Source organism: Rhinolophus hipposideros, assembly GCF_964194185.1.
Source record: "Rhinolophus hipposideros genome assembly, chromosome: 7".
In the NCBI taxonomy this organism is placed as follows: Eukaryota; Metazoa; Chordata; class Mammalia; order Chiroptera; family Rhinolophidae; genus Rhinolophus; species Rhinolophus hipposideros.
Genome location: NC_138053.1, coordinates 83,320,617 through 83,342,574, shown reverse-complemented (window position 1 = coordinate 83,342,574; position 21,958 = coordinate 83,320,617). Strand labels below are relative to the sequence as shown.

At 32.0% G+C, this 21,958-nt stretch overlaps 1 protein-coding gene across 3 annotated transcripts in view; it reads right to left on the bottom strand.

Annotated features, from left to right (window-relative positions):
* The window catches only part of CDH9 (cadherin 9), a 111,920-nt gene that overhangs the window by 20,125 nt on the left and 69,837 nt on the right, over nucleotides 1-21,958 (bottom strand). For 2 of the 3 annotated variants that reach the window (XM_081054603.1, XM_081054604.1), the window contains exons 3-6: nucleotides 11,055-11,349; nucleotides 3,997-4,116; nucleotides 3,241-3,408; nucleotides 212-399 (exon numbers count right to left, since the gene is read on the bottom strand). In XM_081054603.1, coding sequence (XP_080910729.1) covers nucleotides 212-399; nucleotides 3,241-3,408; nucleotides 3,997-4,116; nucleotides 11,055-11,349 — 771 coding nt within the window. The remainder of the gene's footprint in view (nucleotides 1-211; nucleotides 400-3,240; nucleotides 3,409-3,996; nucleotides 4,117-11,054; nucleotides 11,350-21,958) is intronic. The other variant, XM_081054605.1, reaches the window with a different exon arrangement.

Genomic DNA, 21,958 nt, shown 5'->3' with positions numbered 1-21,958 from the left:
ATGCACTTGTGGTTTTATATCACTTTTTCAATGTCAATGATAAAGATGCTTTACTTGCTTGAAGTGACATCACAACTATTCCCACTTACATGAAGGATTGACAGCATGTAAAGAATGGAAAAAATAAATCCTAGGCTTTTCTTTCCTCAACTGAAAAGCAAAAATAAACCATAAAGTGCTCAAAGAAAAAATGAAGACAGCAAAAAGAAACCTGTTTGACAGTTATAATCCCTTCCTGTGTATCCTTGTCAGTGATGACATTGAACATGTCAGCTCCATCTCCTTCTGCGATGCTGTATTCCATTTCAGCATTTTCCCCCACATCAGGGTCATTGGCTTTTATCCTTCCAAGATGGGTTCCAAGAGGTACAGACTCAGGAGAATTAAATTGATACGTACCTGAAAAATTAAATCAAAGCTCTTTTGACATTTCTTCTTTAGATAACAAAACTCTTTCATTTCCTTTCCCTCTTTTACTTAAATAAATGTTAAATTGAGAGAGTTTTTCATCATATTGAATTGTAAGCTGTCAAAATTATAGATTTATTAAGTTGGAAAAATAATTTATAAAGGCAGAACACTCGTTTCATAAATGAGAAATATAAGTTCCAGAAAGATTAAGGGCATGTCCCAAGGTTACTTAGATAATAGATGGTAGGCCTGATATGAAAATTTAGATCTTTGACTTATCAGGGCCATAAACCAAATAAATCTTTTAAATAATTTAATATACATAAAATGAATATGACAATGTTGAAAGTTCTAGATAAGCAGTAAATATTTGGTTTCCTTGCCCTCTTAATCATGTATTTTTATTATTTAAGAAAAGGATATAAAAATATTTTTTTTATTAGTTTCAGGTGTACAAGACAAGGTAATACTTAGACGTTCATCATCCACATCCCTCACACTGTGAAGCCCCTCTCCCCACCCACCATCCCCCCGAACTCATACCGTATAAAAATAAATTTGTACACAGAAATTGTGTTTTTTAGATGTTAACTCCTTTGAGTGAGATATGAATGCTTCTGTATCCTGCATTTCCAGCCAATCATTACATTGCATTGTGCTATGCCTGAAAGCATTTTAGTCTGTGACTATTTATTCAAAATACAAATAGGAAAAAAAGTTTACAAAAAAAGTTAATGAAAGTTAGAAATATTTTTAAACATTTAGTATCTGCTTAACGCTATATAAAGCTGAAGGCCCTCTATGTTAATTTACTTAATTCCAACATTAGATCTTGTAAAACCAAGGTAGGTATATTATCCTCAAGGGTTGGGCTCAAGGAAATCATCCTGTAAAATTCAGTAATTTTACAGGATGCAAATTTTACAGAATGCAAAACTAAGGCACTCTGACTTCAAAGTCCGTTCTCTTTCTGTTTTACTTTTTGATTAGGAAAAGTGACCTCTAAATCTAACTGACTGGATTAAAATTATCACTGAGCCGTGTTAGTTAAAATCTCTAACTCTTGATTTCTGCATCTATAAAATAATAATTATAATGATAACAATTAACTGATAGGTTTGTTATGAGGATTGCATGAAATTATGACTTTAATATGCTTACCTCAGGGGCTAGTTCTAGTTTTATTACTATGATAGTTCCAAATCTAAGATTATAATAGACCATAGAATTGTAGAATGACAAGCCATTTGAGCATTAGTCAAATCACACACTTTCAGTTTATATTTAAGGAAACTGAAAGCAAAGCATAGATTTATGTTAATTAAGCTTATTATTCATGTTCTCAGAAAACTTTGTTTTTTAACATTTATCATATGTTTAAGTCTACCATCCAAAACTGAATCATCAAGTATTTTAAATTTGGTTAACCTGGAAAAATACTTTGCTGTATTGTAATCAATGTTATAAATTTAAATTTGAGATTCCTTAATTGAATATTTTAAGATAGGGGACTTTATACTTTTAATTTACTGTAAAATGAAAACACTTTTAATATGCATAACAACATTTTATTTTATTAAATTTATAGTGGTGACGATATTTAGCAGAATTATATAGTTTTCAAGTGTACATTTCTATAATACATAATTTATATATTACATTGTGTATTCACCACCCCGAGTTAGTTTTCCTTCCATCATCATATATTTGATTCCCTTTCCTTCTTCTATCAACCCACTTCCACCCATACCATCTGGTAAGCACTAAACTATTGTGTTTGTCTACAAGATTTTGTTTGTCTTATTTGCCTGTTGCTTTCAGTTTTTATATCCGACATGTGAATGAAGTCATATAGTTCTTGACTCTTTTCTCTCTGACTTGTTTTGCTTAGCATAATAATCTCAAGATCCACCCATATTGTCAAAAATGGTGGTATTTCATCCTTTCTTATGGCTCAGTAGTATTCTTTTGTTTATATATACCACATCTTTATCCAATCATCTGTCAAAGGACACTGGTTGTTTCCATGTCTTGGCCACAGTAAATAATGCTATAATGAACATCGGGGTACATAAATCTTTCAGAAGAGCAGTAGAATCTGTTTTTTGTAGCACTCATGGCATGCAAAGCATTTATAGTTTAACATACATGACTAGAAAGGTGATGACTGAAAGAGTGAGTATTGACCAATTTAATCTTCACAAGTAGGTAGCTGACTTTAACAGCAAACTTTAACATGCCTCAGATACCATCACAACCAAGGGATACCGTAACTACAGACAACTAACAAACAAACAAAAATAATGCTGCCAACTGAACCAACATGCAGTGATTTTAAATAGTATCTGATTTGAGGTATGTTAAAGCATGGGCTTGTATCTTAGACTCAATTAAATAAGGAATTCTAATTCTTATGTACAGATAAGAAAACTGAGGCAAGACAAATGGCAGACATGGGATTTGAAACCAGGCAGGCAGACTTGAGAGTCCGCACTTCTACTCAGGGAAGAGATTAGAAAAAGAATGAGATGATCATAGCAAATGCTGAGAAAATTAGTCTGAAGAACATTGTAACTCTTCTAAAGGAAGAAGATAATTATTGTTGTCAAATGAGCCTCATTTTCATGTTTTATTTTACTACCTACTTACTGGTGAAAATGATCATAGTGACTTCCAATTTGTGGGAAATTTTAATATCTTGTAGGGATAAGGGTTGTGGATTGACCTTTTTGCTTAAACTAGTAATGAAACCACTAGTACAAATGTTAGCCTCTGTTCGTAGTGAGTTGGAGAAGACTTCTGATATGAGATCACAGACACTTTCCTTACTCTGGGGAAATCGAGGAGGATTATTGTTGACATCTGTCAGAGTGATGTTCACTGTGGTGGTTCCAGAAAGGCCTCCCATCTGGCCGCCCATGTCTTTGGCTTGTATAACCACTTGGTACTGCTCTCTATTTTCTCTGCTCATGTCTGGTAATGCAGTTTTTACTATGCCTTTTGGAAAAATAGACAAGTATTTTACAATTTAATCACTGATTTTTAAAAATTAAGTTATATAAGGTCCACTTTACAGAAGATAATTATAACAAACAGATAAAATGTCCATGTACCTAAGTAAGTATTTCAATCCACAACCGATTTAAGATAATTGACAAAATAGAAATAATTTTTCTGTTGGTTACTGTTCAGAAAATGAGTTTTTCTAAATCAATTAGATTATGTTTTTGATTGAAAAAAACAACTTTAATCAAAAAATTGTAAGACGAGTATGCTTGCTTCGTTTTAATGATTGTCACATTCTTTAGATTTGGAGTATTTTCAGTGACACAGAAAGTGTGGAATCTCTATGAAACTTGGTATTTAGTGTCATAAATTTAAACTCAGTAAATAGCCTAAGGACCTAATGATTCAAATAACCTGTTTAAATAATAGGGAATTTGTTTATGTTTCCATGTAATAACTATAGGGAATAAGCAGAAATATGATACCAAATAGCTTTAATATATAGAAAAATCTAGAAATTACTTGTGCATCCAGATGTGTTACATAACTGAGAAAGGATGAAGTAGTAAATGTTGTTACCTGATTCTGGGTCCACTGAAAAATATGGCTGTCCTTGCAATATGCTATAGACCACTTTGGCACTGTTTCCATAGTTGGCATCATCTGCGTCAGTTGCAGTCACTTGTATCACAGATGTACCTACATGAACCCCCACCCAAACACACACACTTTCATACTTCCGAATTAGAAACTATCTTTCTGAAAAATCACTGTTGATAGTGTGGTATGTCAGACCATTGTATACTTTGAAGAAATTGTTTAAATGATGCTGTCTCAAAAAAACAACACAACAACAACAACAAAAAAAAAATCCCTCACTTTCCCTTTCGTTTTTTACAATTTAAATATCCCTTCCTTTGATGGTTTGAACTACTAAGAAAATCAAAAACACATTTCATCACAAAGGTAAATACAATGAGACAAATTCTGCTTTTTACTCTGGTAAATTACCTTTACATTGTAAATAGAATGAGAAATAGAGAGGCCCTGTTTTTATTAAAAAAAAAAAAAAAACACACAAAACACAAAAATGACATAAAATTGACCTGAAAAGTTTTTTGTTGTGTGATATATATGATTGTAAAGTGTCTATGCTTCCCTTTAAACTGTGGTTAACACAGTCATATATGATGATGCCTATCAATATGCTGCATATTATTTGCTTCACATATGTAAATCAGTAGATATTTCCCTTACAGTTAGGAAGTGTATAATTCTGTTTCACATGCAATACTGTAATTTAACATTACTCTCTGCTACATTTTATTTTATAAAATTTGAAGTATGTTATTTTGACTTTGTTAAAAAGATTTTGAAACGTTTTAAAGGAGCTAACTTCAAGAACTAAGCATAATGCAATATAGTGATAAACATTTCTTATAGTTCACTAGATTTCTATAAAGAATCAAGGCATGGTTGTAAAACTACTATTAACTGAAGCCTACCTTGGCTAAAATAAGTTGGTATGACACTTTCCAATATACTACATATACTTTTTTAAAATATGTGACTCTTATTCCTACATAGAATTTGAAATACTTTAGGGCAAGGTGAGTTTCAAATTGACCCTGTCACCTCCTTTAATACCTCACATATATTACACACTCATAACTTGTGTAATTGAATTGTCGTGAATGTTTCTCAAAATTTGCATGAATATGTGAAATCAAATTCTGAAAGATAATATATTTTACATTATGATTAAACTAACAGCTCATTTCCCATCAATATATTTGAATACTAACACATGAATTTAGCAAGTCATTTTGTGTTCTCAAAATTAATTATCAAAAGATGAGAAATTGACCTTTTCCTCTTGAGGCCTCTGTTTCCTCAGCTTTAATGAAATTGACATGTCTTGTGAGAGGATACAGCACAACTCACTCAGTCCATCCCAGATATAGTTTTTTATTATTTAAAAAATATCCACTCAAGTCCTAAAGTCTGAGCTTGACCAAAGCAAAAATGATAAAGTGATTCTTCCCCAAATAATGTTCAGAATTCAAAAAGTTCTTTTCTGATTTATGTTTAATTTATTTTTATATAATCCAACATGTGTGTGTATATATATATATATATATATATATATATATATATATATATATATATATATTAGAAGAATTGTTTTAATACTTGAGGATTATTTGAAATATAAATTATTAAACATAACCATTATGCTAAATTCAAGTAGGTAATTCATCAATTTCATGATATTTCTTTGGCTACCAGTTTTATTTTTCTTTCACTGTAGGTATCATTTCACAATGGGAACAGGTATAAACACTCCAATATATCTTTTTGACACTCTAGATAATATGTTTTTATTATTAGATTTGATTTGAATTTTTGCTCTTTCTTGTGAGTATCTGATCTTTGAACTTACCCAAAAACACTAGACCTAAAAAACAGGAAGCTAAAGAATAGAAATCAATCCATCCTAAAATGTGGTTACTATGCCACAATCATGTATGTATTCATATATATATATATATATATATATATATATATATATATATATATATATAATACTATCCCATCTCTCAGAATCATGGTAAGAATTTGGAATGCTGTTAAACATTGATAAACCCTGATAGCATATCGTTGATATCTTATTTCTAGTAGCAAAATGAGAAAAAGAGAGACACCTACTCTATTGGACTTTAGCATATGGATATTTTTCCCCCAGAAATGTAATGATTTATTACACAATTAGAACTATTTAGTAATAAAATTAGATAGATAGTAGTTTCTCTGTTTTTGTACTAATTTTAAAAAAGTTTGTTTATAAAGATAGACTAAAAATAAATACATAACTTTGATTACTTATCTCTCTAAATATTCTGAGATGTTTATAATTTTTATTTGTTCTCCAACAATTTAAATATTTTACTTTAATTTAAACTAAGGACAAAAAATATTACATAAAATTCTGTGATGTCTGAATAGGAAATATATCATGTTTCTCCGAAAATAAGACCAGGTCTTATATTAATTTTTGCTCCTAAAGATGCATTAGGGCGTATGTTCAGGGAATGTCATCCTGAAAAATCATGCTAGGGCTTATTTTCAGGTTAGGTCTTATTTTTGAGGAAAAATGGTAGGTTATTTGTTATTTGTAGGTTTTGTCCTGTATGATGTGAACTCCTCAAAGGCAGGGGCCGTGTCTGGTTTTGTAGAACATCTTTAAAGCCTAGCAGAGTTTCTACCTCAAAGTCATAATGAGAATTAGCATTTATAGAATGCTTAATGTAGACCCGGAAGAGTTCTTAGCACTTGATTTGTATTATTACTTTATCCTAATACACATAGTATGTAGGCCTTGGGGCATACAAAGGTTGGTCATGATCACACCTAATAGATGATGGGAATGGTGTTCTACCTAGCCAGTGTGAGGAAAGAAGCTCCATTCTAAATACTAAAGTGGCCTGTCTGATCTTATGGATATGTTTGGGCATGTTACATATTTAATCCCCAGGTGGTAAACCTCTAAGAATGGACCCGGCTTAGAACATGAAAGATTCACTGATGAGTTATTTGTGTGATGTGTGTAAACTACAGAAGGGTTCCCTATTGGGTTGATGGTGTGAGAGGAGAACTGTATAAGTTTTTGAGGGACCAGTTAGGGGAAATACCCAGTCAATGAGAAATAATGCATCCAAAGTCACCAAAGTTACAGTGGTAATTTGCCTAGATGAAGATAAATGCATGGCAGTATAGAGAGTTGATAGATAATCTATAATAAAAATAGAATGACCACAAATATGGAAAATATACAAAGTAGGGATTTACTACAAATATTTATATCAAAGTATATACCATTTTCCTTCATTATATGCTTTCATATATCATCCAGATTGTGTGTTCTCATCAGAAGATACTAATGGGTTTCAGATTTTAAGAGTTGGAATAATTTTATTTTAACTAAAAAGGAGGAGGGGCACATGGCTGAGAATTAAAATGCAATATGGCATGTGGTTTTAATAAAATGAGACAAGGCAGAGGGAAAAACAAGAAGAGTTGGTGAGAAAGAAACGGGAGAGACACATATATTAAGACAAAAATAAAGGGGAAGAAGAGGAAATTATATAAAATATCAGAGGATAACATGGGAAAGGAGGGTAAAATAAGTGTAAATAAATTTTCAATTTTATTTATTTTTTGAGGTTAATTGCTGGAGATTTATTTATTTTTATTTTTTATTAAATTTATTGTGGTGACAATGGTTAGTAAAATTATAGGTTTCCAGTGTACAAAACTATAATACATCATCTATATATTGCATCCTATGTTCACAAGTCAGAGTCAGTTCTCCTTCTATCACCATATATTTGACCCCCTTTTCCCTCTTCTAACACCCCCAACCCCCAACTTACCCTCTGGTAACCAATAAATTGTGTCTATGATTTTTTGTTTGTTTGTGTTTTTCATCTGTTGCTTTCAGTTTTATATCTCACATATGAGTGAAGTCATATGGTTCTCGACTTTTTCTGTCTGACTTACATCCTTTTTATTATATTTTATTTACCCCCCAAATTAATAATAGTAGTTTTTATACTCTTTGATTTAAATGAAAATCACTAATATATTAAAATAATATTAGAATTAAATCATAGTACATTACTTCATTTGGTGACAAATTATTATTTCATTATGCCTGAGCTTTAAGAGTCAAAATATGGGTTACACAAATAGATAATTGCAGAGAAAATCACATCTGCAAAATCATAATGAGTCAATCTTTTTTTTTTTTTTTTTAATCAGGTAGGAGTGTAACTTACCAAGAAAGTTTCTATAGTCTTATTGTAAAATGCTGTCCCTCCCTTCTTATTTGTATTTAATTTTATTGAGGGAGCATTTGAATTAAAACAATAAGAAAAATGCTGCTTTTGAGTAGTAATGATATAATAAAATTAGATGTTTTCCAAACTATGTTTTGCTTAATAAGCATGACTATTTTACAGTGGAGGAAAATAGTAAGATTTAAAAGTATCTAGCTGTGTCTGAGTTTACTAAGTGTTTTTCTTTATTTTTAACTAGTGTAGTAATAAGCTGTTTGTTTTGAGGCAAGTCAGTTTAACTGTTTTGGGCTTAATTTTGCTTACTTTTTAAAAGAGATGATTAAACCAAGTATTTTATCTTCTGCATATACATATTATGTCTATATCTATATCTATATCTATATATCTATATCTATATCTATATCTATATCTATATCATCTATATCTATATCTATATCTATATCTATATCTATATCTATCTATCTATCCATATCTATGTACATTTCTATTTAAAAATAGACACATACAGAGTCTATGAGTGGACCAAGGAGAAAGGAATGAATGCAGTGATGTCAATATTAGTAATAAAGATTAATAACTCTCCTCTATGAATAAGACCAAGACTTACCTGCAGTTCTTAAATCTTTATTAGTACCAAAGTGGCAACCAGAGACATACTGCCACCTGCTCTATGCTTTTTTTAGTTTTCGGAATTGTAGGAATGGAGAGAATGCAAATGGTAGTGACCAAAATTCTTATTTTTAAGGCCTGCAATAATCAGAAATTGTACTGCCCACAATTTAAAGCTTATATGAATTAAATATAAATTGTCTTATAAGAACATTCTTTTGAACAAGATCATCTTTAAGACTTCTTCCATGAATAGACATATATCCTATATTTTATTATGAATATTGAACAAGAGACAGTTTTTAAAATTAGAGAAGTGCTTAATCCAGTCCTAAGCATATCACAAAATTGATAAAAATTAATATAATCTAGACTATATTAGTATTTCAGAGGAGAAACATATATTTTAATTAGGTAGATAAGTAATATCCCATTAAATATATAAAATAATATAGGAGAAAACACAGGTTAATTGAGTTTAAATATCAATAGTCTCTAATAAGTACTTTTTTAAAAATCAGGTAATGCTTGAAAATTTTAAGTTATTCAAATTTAAATCAATTTTTATCAAAATTTATCCTATTCAAACAACTCTCATCTTAATTATACTTTTGTATTCCTATAGTACATCAAACCTTTTTGGAGAAGGATAAGTAAAAGTTGTACTATTACGTGTCCAAATATCTGGAAAAATAACATGTACAAGAAAAACAATAATATTTTACAAAAGTTAAATGGTGTTAATCAAAAAGTGAAACTACTTTAGAATGCTCGTCAATGGAAAGTTGAAGAGTACAATTTTAGGTGTATCTTCATCTCTATAAGACCATACAGAGATCATGATGTATTAAACTCAGTGGTTGACCACTGTGGACCAATCCAGGATTTTCCAGATAACTGTGCCAGGGTAACAGATATTTAATTTCATCCTAGGCTTTATGATTTCATAGGTTTCATCTCTAGTTTGATGTCTCTTTTATGTTATTGAGATGAATGCCTGAAAAAGCTGAAGAACTGTACTTTTCTCGGATAGATGAGATTTCATTTGATATTAGAGGAAGTTATAACTTCTTTCTACAAAATGTGGGTTCTTCTGGCTAGATGGCACAGAATTAAGAAACATTTGTAATTTCAGTAAAGGTGCATAGAAGTTTGTTTTTCCTCATAAAGCAATTACTTTAGACTAATATGCAATAATCATAATGATGTCAAATAGAATATCAAATAGTGATATTTGATATTTGATATCATTTGATATCAAAGTTACATACTTAAAACTAATTTTAAAATAATATTCAACTCAATATCATAAACATTTGAAAATCAGTTGCATATTTTAGATTTTAAGTTTATATTACTCTTTTTCAGAAATATATTCTGATTTAAGAGTCAGCTTTTATTATCTCATTAACAAATCTAAACCTTTCACATAAGTAGAGCTGAAAGTCATCACACATACAATAAAAAACATCACATAATAACAAAAGGTATTTAAAATTATATCTACCTTAAATAAATAAAACAAATATTTTCAGTTTGTAAAAATGAGCCATTATGCACTTGTTGAATGTAACTGAAATAACACAAGAAGACTTAAGATATTGTTGGTATGCTACCAGGTTATTTGATCTTAATTCAGTTGCTTAATCTTTATGGATGCTGGTTTCCTAATTAACAGGATGGGGATTTAAGATTCTATTTCCCATGCTTACCACATGATGTTGTTTCAATGATCAAAAGAAACAATCAAAAGAAATTTGTCAAATGCAAGCAGCAGTTGTGATTATGCAAAATAATGCAAGCAAAATTGTTCAAAACTGCTGACACTATTTGATATTCTTTTCATTTCAGGCAAAACATACATTCACCTTGACTGCCATTTGAATGGCAGTTGAATAGAGGTGAAGATGTTCCTTGAAATGCAATGGAGTAACTGTTCCCAGTACTAATCATTTGATCAGTTACAACATAGCAGGCAATCTTCTAATTATTTTCAATTAATATAACTCAAGTGAAAATAATTGGAAGTGAGATAGCTAACACTAACTAGTTTTCAGTTATAGTTCTTATCTTAAAAGAGGCCACATATCATAACCATGTGTCCGTAATAATTACCTTAGCAAACAAACAAATAAAATAGTTAATTTACATTGATTAGCATATACCTACCGACTCCAGACATTTCAGGAACACTGGCAGTGTAAACGTCTTTTGTGAATTTTGGTTCATTGTCATTGATATCATGGATTTTAATGATAAATTCAGATTCAGCTTCCACCTGCCGCCCGGTCTTTCTGTCTATAGCCTTGGCACGAAGAATGTACAGGGATTTTTCTTCTCTGTCTAATTTCTTTGCAGCATGAATATCTCCTGTATTTTCATCTATAACGAATAGACTGCCAGCCCCATCTCCTGTTAATATGTATTTTAAATTTCCATCTCCTTTATCTTGGTCAGTGTGAAGCTTCAGAGAGGTAGAAAAGAAGAGTACTATAAATACATGCATTGTTATTACAGAAAAAAATAATTTTGGCACATAAGTTGGTCTCCATACATCACTGGAACAATGACTTGTTATCTTGATTTTCTCTGTGGAGAAACTAAGCATTTCAGTTTTATTATTCTCAAAATCTTTAAAGAAATACATTTATACATCACACGGGACTAACTTTCAATTACAAAAGTGAATCTATCTTTTTTTCAGAACACAGTGTTTCCAAGATATTTTTGAATAGAATGCTACCAAAGTTGAAACCTCTAGTACATGAACAACAACAACAACAACAAGCACACTAACCTATATCTTGAGTGTAAAATATTAATATACTCTTGATTACATTTAAAATCATTCAACTGAAAGAGCTTGATGTGAGAAATTTCTGAACTTATGGTGAAAAGTTTAGGATATGCACTGTATATTTAAAGTGATTTTACTTCCCTTTCATATCATATTGTTTGTACCCATAGATGATAGGCTGTGTCATTACAGAGACCAATCACAGAGAATTTTTATCTCACAGATTATTCTCTTTTGAGTAGGTACTCTTTCAAACGCAATGTTCTAATTTTTTGAAATTGGTACATTTTTATAAACATTTGAAATTTTGAGTGATACAAAACACACAGGGATTGTTCCAATGACCACATAAATAATTTAATGAAAATAGGATTTTTTTTTCATAAATCATCTTCCTTCTTCTGATACACACCTATCTTAAAAGTAAACTTCTTAATGCAGAATGATGTTCACTGTGTATTTAAAACAAGTAATTGAATCATGTAGTCACAGAAATTTTGCATTGGAAAAAAAACTCAACATTTCTTCAAATTGGACACTATTCTGAAACTTGCTTCTTAACTAGCTTATCTCTACTATGTTGTCTCCTATCATATACTTCCCAATTTCATTACATTGTGGCTCCACCTATTTCTTTGGTGTCAATTCCATCTGTGAATTGAGTGAATATTTAGTCTGTTTTTTATTCAGCCAAAATTGAAAACATAGGGTCATATTTTACTCCTTCACTTTTAAAGCCGATGTCAAAGTAGCTATTTGCAGCCTTTTCTTCTCTGGACTATCTTCCTGACCATCTATCTGTCTCCATCAGAATGATTACCATCTTTGTTTCTTCCTGCATCCTATCTTATGTAGACCACTACTACCATCTCCTTGTGGATGCCTGCCTCCCTTTCTGGTCTACTCCAGAAAAAATTCTATACTAAAGAAGTTGATTTTTCTGTATCACAAATCTGGTCATATCGTTCCCAGCTTAAAAATCAATAAGGCACAGTGCATAAGAACCGTGAATTTAAAGTCTTACAAGCCAGGGTTAGTTTCATGAAAATTCCAGTTATTGGGCAAAGTGTGTTTGTTTGTGTGTGTGTATATGTGTGTACTAAGCCTCTCCTATTAGAGGATAATATTCTTTTAAAAATATTCTTTACTTTTATTGTTATTCTAATTGTTTAGATGTTATAGCTGTATTTATACATCATCCATAATCTTGTTCTCATTTCCAGATACATAGCTGCCAACTTTACCCACTTCACTATGCATTGTATATGTAACAATTGTTTTGTTTGCTTGTTTTACTTTCTTCATTTCTCAGACAACCAGTACCAGCTTTTATAACTGATGTTCGCATAGGTTTTTCCTTAGTCTTTTAACATTCTTTCTTTTCTCTCTGTTTTCCTCTAGCTAAATATTTATCGTATCTCATTTAATTTTTTTCTTCTGAGGGATGTCTTTCCTGACTATGTAGATTAGAATAGACATGCCTGCCCTGTCATTATAAAGCATATTTCACTTTTCTATTATGATACTCTTCATTTTTGGTGAAAATTGATGACCATGCCCACAAACCTCTTAATTAAAAAAGAGAATGATGGATATTTTTCTTGTAAATAATAACAATCTCAACAAATTTCTTTAAAAATACACACACACAAATATGCTCTCTTCTTTTAAACAGTATGTTTTCACATATATACAAGTTTAATTGACATTGATATTGGAAAAATCAGATGATAAATAATATAAAACACCACTTTTAATTAGATTACAACTTAGACATTTCTATATGTCAATAACATTCTTTTAATGACTGCATTTTCAAATACCTCTTTCAAACTATTATATAAGTATATATGTATATGTGTGTGTATATATATATATATATATACACACACACACACATATATATGCATGCATATATACATACATCCTTATATTGGTAGTACTTTTATTCTGATTTTATTCTGAGAAGAGAAAAATAAAATATATCTTTAATGAAAGGAAATAAGGATGAAAAACATAGCTATATAGATAATTGATATTTATTAGAAGCTATATGTAATTTGGCAAAAATTGTGGAAAGACCTAAAAATTTCACCTTATTAATTTGGTTAGGCTAATTAATGTGCAATAGTATTGTCTGTGGCCATTAAAACTATGGTCTATATATACATCTGTTGGGCATAACTAATTTAAGTAAGTATATACAGTGTAATTTAAACCTTCTATATATTTATTTTTATAAAAGTACTCCCAACAGATATATAATATTAAAAACAGTTAAATATTTTATAAGTTGTTTCCTGCATTTTTAAGCTGTGCATGTTTTATACATTTTTATTAATAAATTTGTATTAATTTTCAATGAAATTAAAGAAAAATAAGTAAATAATAGCCAAGAACAATATATGAAATAAAGTGTGAAATGTCTCCCACAGCTACATTCTTGTTCTCACAATTATACACTCAGAAAAGGAAACATGAAAGATTGGTCGATTGACAACTTTGTCAAATATATTTTCAGACTGAAACAGTACTAATCAAGGGTAATGCTGAAATTTACTAAAAATGTTGTAGAATAGTAAGTGCTCTTGGATGAAGACCATGTTCTATGTCAAGAAATCTTATCCAATGCTTGTCTTACGGAAATTATTAATAAGTAGCCAGAATAAAAAGCAGGAACCAGTGTATATTGTTACAAAATTTAAATGGAAATTTTACACAAGTACACACATTTTAGCATTGGTTTAGATTTTTCCTTCTCTCTCCCTATTATTTTCCTTGTATTTAACATAATTATAATACTATATAGTACAATATTGTTATATCTTTATTTTATTACATTTGATAAATGTTTCATTTAACACTTTACTATGATGTATTAAAATGTGTAGGGAACTGAATGTGTATCTGTCACACAGATATGATTCTAAATCTTACTTAGATTCAAATATCTATCAAACAATTTACTTTTCAAACACTTTTTCCTCATTTAAAATATTTTGGAGTCTGGAAAACATTTAGCCAAACATAGTAGTAATGATAATCACTATGCTTTTCTCTGAATATTCAATTTAAAACATTTCAAGGACGATTCAGCAGTAAAAGTATGCTGTTTGGACTGAGGATGATATTCAAAAGAAACTAAAATATTTATGGAGTTACTAGATTTTCAGAATTAGTACATTACCAAAAAATTTAAAATTTTACTAAAGAGTAAACTATCTGTGACAAAGTGATATTATTTTAGTCATTTATATATTTAAATTATCATAATTTTTATTTAATTACGTATTCCTATTTTAAATCCTGCCACAATAATATATATATATATATATATATATATATATATATATATATACACACACAGATATGTATATATGTACATATGTATATATTACATATATGTATATGTATATACACATAGGTATGTATTTCTTTATTTGTTAATTTAAAATGTAATTTTAAAATAATTATTTCACACGAAATTCAACACACATTTTAAAACAGTGTCTTTACTTCACAGTTTCATTTTAAGAATGGAAGCTCCCAACAGTTATTTTCTGGTGCAATATAATAAAAACAGAAACTATTGTCCTAAAATACTGAATTTCTCTATCATGTACACTATTGATTTTAAGACATACGTTTAGAATTAATTGCTATCAATAGTAAAACTTCTTATATGATAATCAAAATATAACTAAAAATCTTATAATGAATGCAAAACTCAACATTTTTATAGGAACAGTGAAACACAATGAAATAGAAACCTTATGAATATTGCGTACCTATTAGAGAACAAATCCCATATAAAATACCTTAAAAAATATGAGTACTGAAGTATAGTTATTTTCTTCAGATTTTCATGGACCAAATAGTCTCCCTTTCCCTAGAAATCACTTATTTACCTATTATAAACTTGAATACGTACATTTAAAAAAAATGAGTCCTAGATACATTTCTAAATTGCTAACTTATTTTCCGACAATATAATTTTCAATTTTGTTCTTCTTCATTTTTTAAAGAAATTGGAAAAATTAAACATGTACATATAAGATAGGATAAAAACTTAAAATATATCTGGGATGTCTAACTCCATATGTCAACTTGATGGGGCAACAGGGTGCCCAAGTATTTTGTGAAACATTATTCTGGGTGATGCTTCTGAATGAGTTAACAATTGGACCTGTAGACTGAGTAAAAGTGGATTGCCTTCCCCCAATGTGAGTTGGCCTCATCTAATCCTGTAAAGGCCTGCATGTAACACTAGTGTGGGTAAGAGAGAATTCACTCTCTCTGCCTGTGTGTCTTAGAGCCAGACTAGAAATTATACCTCTGGCTCCTAAGCACTGGGACGCAGACTTCAACTATTCCATCAGCATTCCTGGGTCTCCAGCTTGCTGACTGCAAACCTTAGGATTGTTCAGGCTCCATAATATCATGAGCCAATTCTTTATTATACATGTTTATATATAATATATGAAAGATATAGAATAATGTAAATATATGTTTACATGTAATATATATTTATAATATATACATTTTGTCAGAGAGAAAACCAATTTGTGTTTTATTGGATATATATATGTGTGTGTGTGTGTGTGTGTGTGTGTGTGACATATATATTATATATATTATAATTATATATCTATGTATAATATGGATATCTATCTCTCTATATATATATTTATATAATTATATATCTATATATAATGTAGATATATCTATATATCTATATATAATTATATATCTATACACCCACAGACATATAGGCATATCTATGCATTATAACTATACATACACGTATATATGTGTGTATACATATATAATACATATATATGTGTGTATATAATATATATGCATATATAATATATAACATATATTTTTATAAACAGAATTTGTATTAGTCTGGGTTTTCCAGAGAAATATAATCCATAGTGCTCGATTGTATTGTAGAATAGGTTGTTGTTTACGACCTACTCACTCACACTTAGAAGGCTGAAAAGACATCCTTTCACCACGACCGTGAGAAAGATATTCATGAGGGAGTCTCAGCATCCTTGACGAGCTTAGCGATTACTCATCTATGCAGGCAAGACCTTACAGTGGGAACTGTAGTCACTGAATTGGGAAACCGAAATGCATTGGGAGTCGTTGGATCCCAGAGTGGCAGGGGCCAGGTGGTGGTATCCAACTAACAAAAGGAAATTGGTGGAATTATCGTAACGGGCAGTAATCAGAGTCGTCTACCACACAGACCTGTGGCATTGGTTAGCTGATCATAGTGTTCTAGAAATGAAACAGATAGGAAACCTACTAAATTCTCGTCTGTAAAGGCAGATCAGTTCAAGATCAAAAGAACGAAAGACTAATTTATATCATAAAAACAAAGAAGCATGACCCCTCAATTAACTCCCAAACTTGAACCTCTACAGACCCAGAAGCCCTTAAATGAAGAGGATGCTGTCTCCCCTTGAGGAAGAACATGCCCCCAAATTTATACAGTTAGCTTTTTTCTCAGCCTTCTGCCAAAAGACCTACACCTTTTATTAGGGTAATTGCACTGGGGAAAGGAAATAATCAGACCTTTTGGGATTACTGGACACTGGCTCTGAACTGACATTCGTTCCAGGAGACCCAAAACATTAGTGTGCTCTTCCAACTAGAGTAGAATATGGAAGTCGGGTGATTAATGGAGTTTTACCTCAAGTTATTCTCTTAAATGGGCTCAGTGGGCACCCAAACTTATCCAGTGGTGAAGGATAAATTGTTACTTTTAGCCACTCTACACCGTACGACCAAAAGAAAAAAAAAAAATGAAGAACAGGCACCATGCCTAGTGAGCCTCTTTGGATTTTGGAGACACTATATTACTCATTTGGGAGCATTATTCATATATTTTTACTAAGTCACCTGAAAAGCTGCTAGTTTTAGTGGGACCCAGAACTTGAGACATCTGTACAACAGGCCTGGGCTGCTGCGAGAGCTGCTCTGCAACTTGGGCTCTATAATCCATCAGATGCAATGGTTCTTAAAATGTCATTGGCACCTAGGGATTCTGGTTGGATCCCTTGGAAGACTCTATAGGTGACTTATTGTCCAGGCCTTGAGGACTTTGGAGCAAACCCTGCTATCCTCCATGGATAACTCATCTTTTGAGAAACAGCTCTTGGCTTGCTACTGGGCCTCAGAAATTGAATACTGAACCATGTTACCGCAAGTTACCATGCAACCTGAGCTGTTCGTCATGAACTGGTGTCATCTGATCCATCAATTCATAAAGCTGAGTGTGCAGCAGTACTCCCTCATCAAATGAAGTGGAATATACAGGATCGGGCCTAGACATGCCTTGGGAGCAAAATTAAGTTACAGGAAGAAGTGGCTCACATGACCATGGTCCCAACTCTTACCATGGTGACTTATCTCTCCCAGCATGCACCTGTGTCCTGACAAGGCCTCCTTCAGTATGTTGACAGAAGAAGAAAAGTCTTGAGACTGTTTTAAAGATAGTTCTGCATGATATTCAGGCACCACTAAAAAGTGGACAGCCTCATTACTACATGCTTTTTCTGGAACATCCTTGACGAACAGGAGTGAATAGAAGTCTTCTCAGTGGCAGAACATCAAGAATTGCACCTAGTTTTTTGTTTTTGTTTTTTGGCAGGACTTTTTGGTTGTTGTTTGTTTGTTTTAACTTGAAAAGAAAAATGGCCAGACATCCAATTATATCAGTTCATGAGCTGTCACTAAAGGTTTGGCTGGATGTTCAAGAACTTGGAAGGAAAATGATTGAAAAATTGGTGACAAGAAAATTTGAGAAAGAGGCATCTCGACAGACCTCTCTGAAACTGCAAAACACATGAAGGTATTTGTATCCTATGTGAATGCTCACCAAAGATGAGTTCTGCAGTGTAGAATCTTAATCATCAAGTGGATAAAATGACATGTTCTGTGTATACCAGTCAGCCTCTTTCCCCAGCCATGCCTGTCTCTCAATGGGCTTATGAACAAAGTGGCCATGCTGGCAGGGACTGAATTTATGCATGGGCTCAGCAATATGAACATCCACTCACTAAGGACCATCTCATTATAACCACCTCTCAATGCCTAATTGCCAGCAGCAGAGACCAACACTGAGTTCCCAGTATGGCATGATTCCTGAGGTTATAAACCAGCTGCCTCGTGGCAGGTTGATTACATTGGACTGCTTCCATTATGGAAGGGGCAGTGTTTTATTATTTTTGGAATAGAAACTGACTCTGGATATGGATTTGCCTTACCTGCACACTATGCTTTTGTCAAAATTACCATCCTTGGACTTACAAAATGCCTCATCCATCATCATGGTATTCCACACAGCATTTCTTCTAATCATGGAAATCACATCAAAAGAAGAGTAGCAGTGAGTGAATGCTCACGGATGTCATTGGTCTTACCCATTGTCCACATCACCCCGGAGCAGCGGATTTGATAGAATGGTGGAATGACCTTTTGAAGACTCAATTACTGTACCAGCTAGGAGCCAATACCTAGAGGGCTGGAACAAGTATCTCTAAACGGCTGTATATGCTTTCAGTAAGCACCACATATATGGTGCTGTTTCTCCTATAGGCAGGATTCACGGGTCCAAGAATCAAGGGGTAGAAGTGGGAGTAACATCACAATTATTCTTAGTGACCCACTAGCAAAAATTGTGCTCCCTGTTCCTGGGACCTTATACTGTGCTGGCCTAGAGTTCATAATTCCAGCAGAAGGAATGTACACAAGGAGACATAACAAATGATTCTACTGAACCGAAAGATTGCTTCCTGGCCATGTTGGATTCCTTACCCCTCTAAATCAATAGGCAAAGAGGGGAGTTACTGTATGTACTGCCTGTGGTGATTGATCCTGGATATAAATAGAAAATTGGACTGCTACTCCACACTGGACGCAAGGAAGAGTATGTCTAAAATCAAAGAAATCCCTTTGGGTGTCTCTTAGTATCACCATGTCCTGTGATGAAAATCAATGGAAAACTATAACAACCCAGTCCATATAAGACTAATAGTGGTCTAGATTTTTCAGGAATAAAGGTTTGATAAAATACTACAACCAGATGAACTGCTTGTTAAAGGCAAATGGAATACAGAATTGGTGGTGGAAGAAAATACTTACAAATACCAGCTATGATCACATGACTAGTAACAGAAATGAGGAGTGCAATTGTCATGTGTTTCCTCCTTATTTTGCAATGGACATGTATTTCTGTGTATAAATTAAGCAAATAGTGTTTCCTTTCCTCTCTTATTCCTTTATCATGTAATGTAAGATGAATTAACTTTATATTATAGTATTTAAGTATTGTTAATTTTACATTGTTGCATTTAAGTTATAGAATAAGCTATCAAGGAGCAGAGTAAAAATCACTAAAGGACTTTATCTCTTTTTCTGGAGAAGGGGGTCAGTGTGATTTCAGGTATATGAGGGGTAGTTGTATCATGTCAGGCAAAATTACAAATCTGTATTTGGAGAGTAAGTATGGTCTAAGGAAGTGTTTTTAGGTGTGAAGTTTATAAGGAGTGGACTTGTGATGGTAAATTTTATGTGTCAGTTTGGGACGTGGCTACCCAGGTGTTTGATTAAACATCATTCTAGATATGTCTGTGAAGGTGTTTTGGGATAGGATGGATATTTGAATTGGGAGCCATACTTATATCCTGAGTCACTGATTCTCTGTAGAACTCAGACTAATAAAACATTTAAAGGGAAATTTGCAAAGTCAAAGCAAATTTATACCTCTTCAATTTTCTTTTAAAACTTAAAAGTGAGGGTTTTGGATTATTTTCTTGTTTTGATTTTTATTTAAAGTGTTTTTGATTTTTGTTGTTGTTTTTATTGCAAAAGTATGCCATATTGCCCACCTCTTATTATCAACAATGCTTACATATCCTTTAAAATACATTTGGAATTTTCTAATTTCTTGTTTGATTTTCAATGAGGAAAGGCATGAGAGCTATTGATGACAGTTGCTAAAAAAACTATTTAAACAGTTATAATATTTATTTCTGATGTTTTAATAATGTTAAAAAATATACCAACATATTTTCAAGGATAGTGTGTTGTGTGTTAGTCTTAAAGGTAGATTTTTCTTCTACTCAAGTTACATGGTTTTTTATATTGTTATTATTATACAGAAAGTATGAAGGAAACACAACTTTTATGAATATATCACAGCACTTATTACACACACACAGAAGCGCTCTATTCAAAAGGCAATTGAAACACTTATTATTAAAAATGGGTGATTGAAAAGCTCTATGGATTGGACTAATCATTTAAATGAGCATGCTCTCAGTTTGAGTATGAGAGGTAGGAAGGGGACATGTCACTAGAATTGTTTATAGAATCTAGAGATAAGAATGGGGAATTGGGGAAAAGCAATTATGGAAACAACTTTCCACCTAATAAACTTTTTCATCCATATTCCTTATCTGGTGATGCCAGAGCCATTTAATATTTTTGTATATCAAATGGATACCTAAAGCCTAATCTTAATGTCATTGAATTTGTCAATGCATATTTCAACAAATGCTCTGGAATCAGTCATAACATCAACTCGTATTGCCTAATTAAAGCTACCCATACTTATGAATGTGATTCCATTACCAGGCAGTAAGGCTTGCTCTAGATTCTCTACCAGCCAAATCCTTCAAATGCATAGAGGTGGGGTGGAGGGTAGCTGAGAAGTGTTGGTAAGGCTGCTTTTATTACCATCTCTGCAGGTAGATAACATGCTGCTAAGCGTAAAATTCAGCCTTATATGCAAAAAAGTAATAAATAGAAATGAGAGATATAACATATGAAAAAAGGTACTCCTAAAAGGATTAGTATATCAGGGAGGGTCATGACTATGCAATTTATAAATGAGCATCTCAGGACAAGAGAATGGTACTCTTACTTATCCCTCTCAGATTTAATGATGACCAAGGACAAAAGGAAGGAGAAACCTCAGGGCTTGTTATCCCCACAGAGGAAATAATTGAACTCCTGCTCATGTTGCCATTGCAACAAGTTGTGTGGTGACTGATAAACATGGGCCCTGCTGTTTCAAATGTTCTGTGGATATGTCTGCAGATCGTCTGGAGATTCTGAATAGTATTGAAATAATATTCCTAAAATGTTGTCAGAATGATAAAAAAACATCTTGCTAACCCAAACAGGGACAGGGAAGAGAAAGCTCTTTTTTTTCAGGAGACTGGCAATGGCTGGAAATTCGTCTTGAGAGAAAAAGCTC